This window comes from Anarhichas minor, unplaced genomic scaffold (genome assembly GCF_050575085.1).
Source record: "Anarhichas minor isolate MPS153535 unplaced genomic scaffold, ASM5057508v1 ptg000017l, whole genome shotgun sequence".
NCBI lineage: Eukaryota > Metazoa > Chordata > Actinopteri > Perciformes > Anarhichadidae > Anarhichas > Anarhichas minor.
The window spans coordinates 18,835,498-18,845,111 of NW_027466463.1; the positions used below are offsets into that span (position 1 = coordinate 18,835,498).

The 9,614-nt window shown below is 40.8% G+C and overlaps 2 protein-coding genes across 2 annotated transcripts; both read left to right on the forward strand.

Moving 5' to 3' along the window:
* Positions 1–116: 116 nt before the first annotated feature.
* tmem106a (transmembrane protein 106A) lies at positions 117–5,736 on the forward strand. The gene is made up of 8 exons (XM_076094102.1): positions 117–286; positions 1,616–1,810; positions 2,240–2,303; positions 2,671–2,824; positions 3,318–3,458; positions 3,534–3,577; positions 3,672–3,725; positions 4,272–5,736. Exons 2-8 carry the CDS (start codon positions 1,645–1,647, stop codon positions 4,378–4,380), a joined length of 732 nt encoding a protein of 243 aa, XP_075950217.1. The 5' UTR covers positions 117–286; positions 1,616–1,644; the 3' UTR covers positions 4,381–5,736.
* Positions 5,737–5,889: 153 nt separating this feature from the next.
* Positions 5,890–9,036, forward strand: arl4d (ADP-ribosylation factor-like 4D). Its single transcript, XM_076094103.1, has 2 exons — positions 5,890–6,763; positions 7,644–9,036. Exon 2 carries the CDS (start codon positions 7,765–7,767, stop codon positions 8,368–8,370), a length of 606 nt encoding a protein of 201 aa, XP_075950218.1. The 5' UTR covers positions 5,890–6,763; positions 7,644–7,764; the 3' UTR covers positions 8,371–9,036.
* The last annotated feature ends 578 nt before the right edge of the window (positions 9,037–9,614 follow it).

Here is a 9,614-nt window from a genome sequence, read left to right on the forward strand (position 1 = left end):
CTGTATACAATTATGTATGTATTGTGTTGATATTTAAGTTATGTTTCGTCCTCCGTACCTCGTTGCATTAGTGGAGGAAAATGAAAGTGAAGCAGCACATGTGATCTGCAGCTGTCACCGACCTGTCACCGACCCGTCCGCTCAAGAAGCAGGAAACGTTCCTCCCACTTTGTGTTCGCAGAGACTTCAGTTTGTATCGGCAGTAATTTAACGTTTCAATCCTCAGATTATTAAAGAAGCTTTCGGTGGAGCAGATTAGTGATGATTTGTGATTGAGTGTTGTGAGGTAAGTCATCATTTCATGTCAATTCTCCTGCGCACGGTAGTCGCGTGAGTCGTGTTTCACTGTTCAGCAGCATTAAACCAACAGATGTTAAGATGTCTTCCACGTCTGTTCAGAGGAACATGTTCTCAGGTTTTAATTAAGTGAACTTTCCTAAAGATTGTGTTAAGATGTGAAAAGGCTCGTGTGTAAAGCTAAACAATAGTTACAATCCGCGTTTCAGATATTTAAATTAGCAACCAAAGTGATTCAGATCCTGCGAGTCAACCACAGAATAGAAGTAGAAGTACTGCAATATAAAATACTGCAATATAAAATACTGCATTACAAGTAAAAGTGCTGCTTCAGTTGTCATGTGCCTCTGAATGTGTTCATCTATATTATATTATTGGATTATTACATTCATGTGTTTGCAGCACTTTGTTGTTGTAGTTGGTTAAGGTGGAGCTAGTTTGAACTATTGTATGTGCTGTTTTGTTTGTTAACTCAATAATAATGCGTCATATTTTATGTAGAAATATGCAAAGTCAGCACATTACTTCAGGGCAGCATAACAAAGAAATGTTAAAATAGTGGAAGTAGTCCAAATCAATCTAGTGTGTGTATATATATATATATATATATATATATATATATACATACATATTTCCATGTTCTGCTACTTTGTACTTTATACTTGAAACATGACATGATGCAGTACTTTTCTACTAATCTACTCAGTAGTATACAAAGTATCCACATTGGCAAACTACTAAAATGCTCTTACATGTATTTTTTATAGAGATTAAAATGAAGAAGTGTGACATTCTATAATAACGTAACACTTTAAAATGCCTCATTCTGTTTAATGTTACGTTTACTTTTTCATTTAGCTGTAAATGAACATTTTGAAATCAGGACTTTTATCTGTGATAGAGTATTTTTAAACTTTACTTAAGGATTTGTGTATTTCTTCCAGTGAGTCGTCACACAGTCTGGTACCGACAGTATTAAAGGCTTTTACTAAGTTGCAGTAGCACCATAAAATAATGTAACTGAAGGTGTTTTCCTTCCCACACTGCAGACTCTGCTCACATCCTGACGTTTAGCACAAGAATGAGCTTTTAAAGGTTGTTGTAGAGAAGTTCTGTCTACTTTAGGTTCTTTGATCAAAAAAGCAAATGATCCAGCGCTTTTTAGCGGCTATAGCACAATTTAATTAGGAATTATTCATTAATGGTCAACGCACAATACTCTAAAAGGACCTTTAATGTTGCACTGGGTCTACACACTGTAAGTAGGCTGACTGATGAGAGTGAGTTTTACATTTTTTGTCTCGCTTTCCTTCTACAGACGGGGCTTTTTCTTTCGATAAACGTATCATGGTTACGTCAGCGTTGAACAGCAAAAGCCCAGCGGGACCTGATCCGACCGAAGGGACGGAGAATGTGAAAACACTGAAGCATTTCCCTCCGTACGGCGCCATCAACGGACACCCATCGGGAGAAACCTGCCCCACCTGTCGAGGCACCGGTAGGATTCCCAGAGGTTGGTTGTTTTTTTTTGCCATGAAAAAAATCTTCTGATTACATTTTAAAGCAACTTCAGTGCCTCAACAAAGGCAGCTCACTGAGACCCTCAAAGAACTGTTTCATTTAAAACATCCAACAACTAAGGGAACCAAGTCAAATAGAAAGTCACCAACATGTCCGTGCAGCTGCCAAATGTTCCACTTTCATATCATCTTTCTTGTGTTTAAAATATCTTTTATTTGTGTTTTGTTTCGGCTACAAAATACAATTTGAAAAACATTTTGATACATTACAAATTTACAATATGACACATCGAAACACAAATAAAAACAAAACTGAGGTAAAAAAAAAGGGGGTTATATCTATACATATAAAATGTCTCACTTTACCATAAAAACAAAACGTTGGAAGGAGATTATTTGTGTGTCTTTTTGTGTGTTGACAGGCCATGCAGACCAGCTGGTGGCTGTGATACCGTGTAATGATGTGAGGCTGAAACCCAGACGCACGTAAGTGATGAATGTACATGTGCATGTGTGCCGTTATAGTTTTGAACAGGCCAGTCAGTTTAAATGAAGATAAACAGATTGTTTTTCCACACACACAGTTAGGCTGAGTGTGTTTATGTCTGTTGGACATGTTCGTAAAAGGTTTAGTTTAGTTTAGTTTGCACGATTTAAAAAAATACACAAACATAACAGAGATAAATAATATCACAGTGCAGGAAGAGGCCTCCACCTATATAATATTAAAATGTCACAATATTATAGAGAACACAAAATTACATAAGATACGACTACGTAATATTGATGACAAAGTATTTGAACAAGATATAATATGTCATTCATAATTGTGCATGTTTGTATTGTACTCTAGGATGCTGTACGTGTGCTGCTCCATGGTTCTGTGCCTCCTGCTGTGCTGTCTGATCCTCTTCTTCCTCTTCCCCCGGAGCGTCACCCTCACGCCCGTGTCTGTGCTGTCGGTCATGGTCTACTTCACCCCAGGTTCCGTCGACATGAGGGTCACCGTAAGTAGTAGGAGCGCCTAACGCAGTGCATGGAAGTCCGTGCTTTCAAAATGACTTTGCAGAGGAAGTGTAACGCATGTGCAGGGATTGTTTTTGTGTCTATGGTAGAGGAAGTAGATTTGCTACAGTATTCTGCCCTAAAAAGCCTAAAATACAGCGGCTTCTGGGATTGGGTGAAATGCGTTAAAACTAGAATAGAAGAAATGAAATGAATCAAAGGCACAGAGGATACACAACAACACAGGATACACTGTATCCTTCTATATATATTTATACAAAATATTATGCATGCATTACAAAGTTGTACATATCTGTGTGTATGTCACTGAACTCCCTTAACCATCACATTTTTACTGTGTGTGTCAAAACACTGTGTGAATCACGTTCACGTGACTGTAGTTATGTGAAGGACAAAGTTCCCCGAGACTCTTTAACGATGGAAAGGTGTGTGCGTTTGCACCCGACGATGAGCTGTGTGCGTTTCCTCTCCTAGAATCTCATCAACATCTCCAACGAGAACTTTGTCCCGGTTCAGATCGTCCAGTTAAACATTCAGTGTCTGGTCCTCAGAGCAATTGTCGGAACTACCAAGATTACTAACATGACCTCCATCCCGTCCTGCTCACAGAAATCGGTGAGTTTCACATTTACAATATACTGTTGGTGTATTTGTCATCCAATTCATTTCTTACCCTTCGTTGCTTTGCAGGACACCATTCAAATTGACCTGTCTATTATCGACAAAGGCCTAAAGTAAGTCAGGGTTATTGTGTGAAAATTATATAATACAACATCCATCATTGTTGTTTCTATGTCCATACATCTATACTGCTTTTATCTGTTTCAGCGAGTACTGCAAGTCCAGGTCTATCAAGATTCACACGTTATTTCTGGAGCTGCAGTAAGTGTCAATCTCAACCTAAATAATCATCGTAGGAGGCGGCGGCCGCGTCGCAGCACATCTCAAACCCACACGCTCACAAGCCACAACGGCAAAACAGCTTCTCTCTGAAGAAGAAGGGTCGAATCTCAATATCTGAAATGTTTCTTTTAGATAAAAGTACAGGCGCACAAGGGTTCGTTTCTGTTTTCAGAGTTCGGAAATAAGTGGCTTTTAACCACACAAAACAGACTTTGGCGTTTTAGTTTTCACTTCCGTTTTGTTTGCACACAAAGAAGACATTCATGCGTGTGACCTCAATGCTTTGTACCTCGAGTGTGGTCAAGAGTTTCCTCCCCGCAAACCTCTTGTGAGGCAGACTGCACCAATGAAAGACTTCTGTAGGTTGGAAAACAAAGTGCTAAAAGACACTAAAAAAAGTCTGTAGAGCAACATTACATGAGTCCTTTTATCTATTGTCTACTAGACATATTGATTAGTTCTGCTTTAAAACATTATGAAGACATGCTGTCTCTAATAATGTCTTTTCTTCTTTTTCCTCCCCAGAATGACGATGAATATTTCTTATCTCTCTCACACGGAGCAGCTGTCTCTGGACACCTTTGAGTATATTGACTGTGGTGCCAATTCAACAATCCCTCATCCTGTGAGATGATGAAATCTGAATGAAAAACGCTGAAGTGGGAGTGTGAAATAATGAATATTCTGGCTGCATTGCACCCCATCTCCTCTTCTGTGTGTGACTTTGTGAATGATAACCACTGTGAAAATGCATCTAATCCATCCAGTGATTCGTGTCTTTTACTTAAAGGTTCTATATACAGGATTCAGAGCATTAATATAATATCAAAGTACTATAGTCTGTGTAAAGATACAGTGGAGTAATGTCTACCTGAGCAGAGAGAGTGTGTGTTCAAATCGGAGCTTCTCTGCTTCATTTACATTGCCAGCCGTGTATGCATTTTAGTGCATGTGTTTCTTTTATAGCCACATGCATTACTAGAATAATATAAACATAAAATAGCACAATAATAATAAATATTTTTCTTTCCATCATCAAACCAGGCGGCAACCTCTAGTTCTGAAAAGTGAAGCCAAGGCTTCATGTCTTAAAGCTGCATTCTCTCTAGTGTCCACCAGGGGGCGACTCCTCTGGTTGTATAGAAGTCTATGAGAAAATGACTCTACTTCTCTCTTGATTTATTCCCTCAGTAAACATTGTAAACATGAGTTTATGGTCTCAATCTCTAGTTTCAAGTCTTCTTCAATACAGCATGATGTTCATTTCATAAATGATGGTCCATTTAGAGTCAAACAGACCATAAAGCAGGGTATGCTTTAGGGCGGGGCTACACGGTGATTGACAGGTCGCTGCAGCTTCCAGAGCCGTATAAAAAACGTCTCCTGTGTGCAAAATAGTTGTGTCCGAACAGTTGAGGCAACAATACTAGCCAATCACAGCACAGTAGGGCGGTACTAGGCAGAACCCAAAACAGGTAAACAGTGTTAGCTCTGTCGCCGTTGTTAGCACTGTTAGCTTCTAGCCGCTGACTCCATGTTGAGAGCCGTGTGGAGGCAATAGATGCACTCTGAATCTGCCATTGAGCACCTTTAAGAAAAACTACTGATACAACCGTGTAAAAATGCATTTAATAATTGTCTTATTCTGTATGTTGTTTTAGCATACCTTAAGACCTTCAGCACAATGTTAAGATTAACAAACATTGATGTTTCAATTACACTTTTATGTTTAAATGAATGTTTTTGCTCTTGTTTGATTGAGATCTGCCTGTAAATCTGTATTACAGGCAAAGTGGCTTCATGTGTGAAACACGCACAATATCTTACATTAATGAAGATGACGGCTGTGTATGTTATTCAAAGATGTGTAAATCCCTTAAAGCTGAAACTAATTTGACACCGTTTGTGGGCGGGATATATTGTGTAAGGATGTTAATCTCTGATGATCTTGTCCGAGTCATTTGCACTTCATTAAACTGTGGCACTTACAGTTCTGCATGTTTTTTGGTTTGCTGGTACATTTCTAGACCGTTTCCATCTTCACACTGCAGTACATTGTGGACTGATTTGATCCTCATTGTGTTGGAGTGGTGCTGGATCAATAGCTGCTGAGGGGTTGACATGTCTGGAGACCTTGTCTACCGTATGGAGAAAGTCCCAACAGTGTGCACACTCACTACACCTCCCACATAACTCATGATGACCTCATGACAGGCCCACCCTTTATCCATACGGCCATGTCACGATGTCTGTGTTTTGAAACTTTTGTAACACTCAAATAACAAAAAACGACTGACGAATGACAAAGTATTTTTACATTTTGGCATTATTTTTTTACTTAACTCAAGGATATGAGTACTTCTTCCACGAATGTTGGTTAAAATGTTCAGATTAAAATCCGATCAAAGAGTGGCGTGTGTTTGCAGCTCTGATAGAAAATACAGTTTATTGATTTTTATTTTTCACGTCAGCACAGATCAGAATGTTCTACGTTTTTCAATAAAATACTGAGTATAAAAAACATAATATTCTACATGAAGACTCACATTTAGCTCCACTTTATGAGAGTGGACACAGGGTGGAGCCAATGCTTTGTTAGACTGTAGACAAGCTATGGTGTACTGGTGTAGATATATACTGTGTTATTAATGTCATTTCATGGGATCAGCAGTTGCAACATGTAAGTGATGTACACATAGTCCAGTATTTATTACATACATAATGTTGAAATGGGCCGTTCTGCATAATGAGTACTTTTACTTTTAAGTATATTTTTAATGCTTAATACGTGCAGTTCACCTCCGATACCGGAAGGGGGCGCGGAGCAGCACGTCCAGGTGACCGTGACGTCACCAGGGCTCTTTCGGTGCCGCTGTGAGCTCGTGCCACTCCGGAGAGCTCCTCAGTGCTGCTGGATGAGAACAGGAGCGGATGTGACCGCCGGGACGACCGTAATCCGTTAACCATGGACGTGTTTATTGCTTGTGGATGATGTTTTCTTGCTGCACATTTGAAAGGTATAAACGTTTCTTTTTTTATTGTTTTATTGTTTTCTCGTGTTGGTGATTTAATTATGTCATATGTGTGACCTGCATTCATGTTTATATTAGTAGCTTTAAATCCCTTAAAGTGAACCTCACAGGATCATGTAGGATGTTTTGAAGTTTAATTTAAAATTTGTGTTTGAAGCGTCATGTTAATAACATGCAATAAACTGGATGGCTCCGTAGAGAGGAATAAAACTATAGGTGGCTTATTCCCAAAAGAAACATTTTAAAAATGCAATCAAGTAACAAAAACATTCGACTCACAGACAGACATTTTTCCTGCAGCAACAATGCTCGTTGAATAACTCTTATAATATGCAGCACCAGGATTTTCCTGCTCGTGAGTCAATAATAGATATCTCCCTGCAAACACGCGATGTCTGTATTGTGGCCAAAGGCAGCTGTGTGATGGGTATCAGGATGTCAACAACAACCGGATTAGTGCTGCTGCAGCAGTCCTCCCAGACCGGAGAGAATACACGATTTTATCATCCACTGCATTGAATTCAATGTTCCTGGAGGAAAAGCCTTTTCAGGTTTTTAAGCAGAGTTAAGAGGATTTAGGCTCGAGACGACCTCAGCCAGCCAATCAGCTGTCGGTTTGGCTCTGTAATGTGACCCGAGACATTTATCGTTTTATATGGTCAGAATAAGTTAATCAAGTCTGCAGCAAATTGTCTCAAAGTGATGTCGATGAAATTTAAACACTTTCAAATGCGCCTCCACTGATAATCACCACTGTTCTAAATCTTCTTTGAGAGATTGTGAATTAGCAGCTGGCTTTGCAAACACACATACATCCCCCATTGTCTTCTCATTAAGTATTAACTCTGTTTGTTTTGCTCTCCAGCACCGTCTGATCCCATCGGCCTCTGAGGACGAGGACCAAATGCCACTCGACTGAAAAAATAAAGGATTAAATCAGGAATCTGTCACCTCACCTAAGTAGGTGTGAATTGCCGGCTGCAATCATGGGGAACCAGCTGACTGATATCGCTCCCAACACGTCCTTCCTGCCAAACTTCCAGTCTCTGCACGTGGTGGTCATCGGGCTCGACTCGGCCGGCAAAACCTCCCTGCTCTACAGGCTAAAGCTGAAGGAGTTTGTGAAGACGATCCCCACCAAGGGCTTCAACACGGAGAAGATCAAGGTGGCCGTGGGCCCGTCCAGGACCATAAACTTCCAGGTGTGGGACGTGGGCGGCCAGGAGAAGCTGCGCCCCCTGTGGAAGTCTTACACCCGGCGGACGGACGGGATGGTGTTCGTGGTGGACTCCACTGAGCTGGAGCGGATGGAGGAGGCCAAAGTGGAGCTCCACAAGATCACCCGCACCTCGGAGAACCAGGGGGTCCCGGTGCTCATCCTGGCCAACAAGCAGGACCGGGACTCGGCCTCGCCCGTCGGCGAGGTGGAGAAGCTGCTCTCCGTCCACGAACTGAGCACGTGCACGCTGCATCACGTGCAGAGCTGCAGCGCCGTGGATGGCCGGGGGCTGCAGCCGGGCCTGGAGAAACTTTACGAGATGATACTGAAGAGGAAGAAGATGGTGAAGCACAACAGGAACAGAAGGAGGTGAACTCTTGGACTCGCACCGTGGAGATTTATCCACGGTTGAGACGCTTCCAAGCCTGATGGCCCCTTTTTAACGGGAGAGCGATTTGTGCCGACACAACAACAATTACACGCGGCCGCAGGGTCAGGAGAAATGGATGTGCTCATAATAATTGAAGCGGTATTGACATATTCTTCGTCCTGCAGCTGCCCGTCAAACGTTTTAGATTTAAAAGGGAACCTTGAGCAGTTAGTCTTCACTAAGTGCTTTTCTACACCTGTTTTAAAGAATAACTATAGCAAGATATCTGCCTGTTATCTGTAGGACAAATATTACATTCATGTTTCAGTCCCTATAATATACAACATCCTTATACTCCTTCACAAGCTTGCACAGATTCTGTCCCACTAAATTGCTGTTTTTGTTCCACAAATGCTTCCCTGAAATATTTATTCCACATTGTTTGTGTTTGTGTTGGACAGAGGAACTTTGTTTTTGTGAATGATGTGAAAGGAAACGGAGTTCGGTGGTGACGGAGCACCACGAGATATTCAATGTCATTGCCATGGAACTGTAATCCGAAGTGCATTCCCTTTCGTGGCCACAGAGGTTAAGTTTCAGTTACTATATTAATAATGTTTATACAAATTGTACATTTTTGTAACACTGAAGACTGAATAAATCTACGCACTGTACAGAACATTCATTGCTTTAGTTGTAGTTAATGGAAGTGAATGGAACCCTTTGATGGTTTTGGTTGGAGCCCGAGAACTCTATATATTAAATATTGAGCCATTTTTCCAAGAAAGATTTGGGCTTATAAATATAGGCTCTAATCAATATTTTTATATTAACACGGTTTTGAAAGATTGTGCATGTTGTTTCCTCAGTTCCTCTACGGAGCATTTTAGCATTTTTTTGGCCGCAAATTTGACTTTACTCACCGCTCTGACTTCGTATCGACTGCAGCATTCAGCTGTTTTATGTGAAAAAGCAACACTGTGTCCAGCACCAAACTACAGACGGGCAAAGTGATCACCTATCTGGGGAACGTAGCGGAGCGTTTAGCAGCTAAAGAGACAGATATTTCCCTCAGGAGTTGGTGGAGACCAAAAACAGAGCTACAAAGAGTGAATTTCGGACTTATATTTGCCAGGTAGACACAAACATAAATCCAAATGAATGATAATGTTGTTCTGTGTCTGTTCAATGTGTTAATAGGCAACTCTTTACAAACAAGTTCACCATATTTCGGCAGGTCTTATTAT

Excerpts from the sequence above, each read along its gene's own strand:
- tmem106a (XM_076094102.1), top strand. The coding sequence starts at position 1,645 with ATGGTTACGTCAGCGTTGAACAGCAAAAGCCCAGCGGGACCTGATCCG. Across the intron at positions 1,811-2,239 it reads CACCGGTAGGATTCCCAGAG|GCCATGCAGACCAGCTGGTG; the intron begins GTTGGTTGTTTT and ends GTGTGTTGACAG. Across the intron at positions 2,304-2,670 it reads AGGCTGAAACCCAGACGCAC|GATGCTGTACGTGTGCTGCT; the intron begins GTAAGTGATGAA and ends ATTGTACTCTAG.
- arl4d (XM_076094103.1), top strand. The coding sequence starts at position 7,765 with ATGGGGAACCAGCTGACTGATATCGCTCCCAACACGTCCTTCCTGCCA.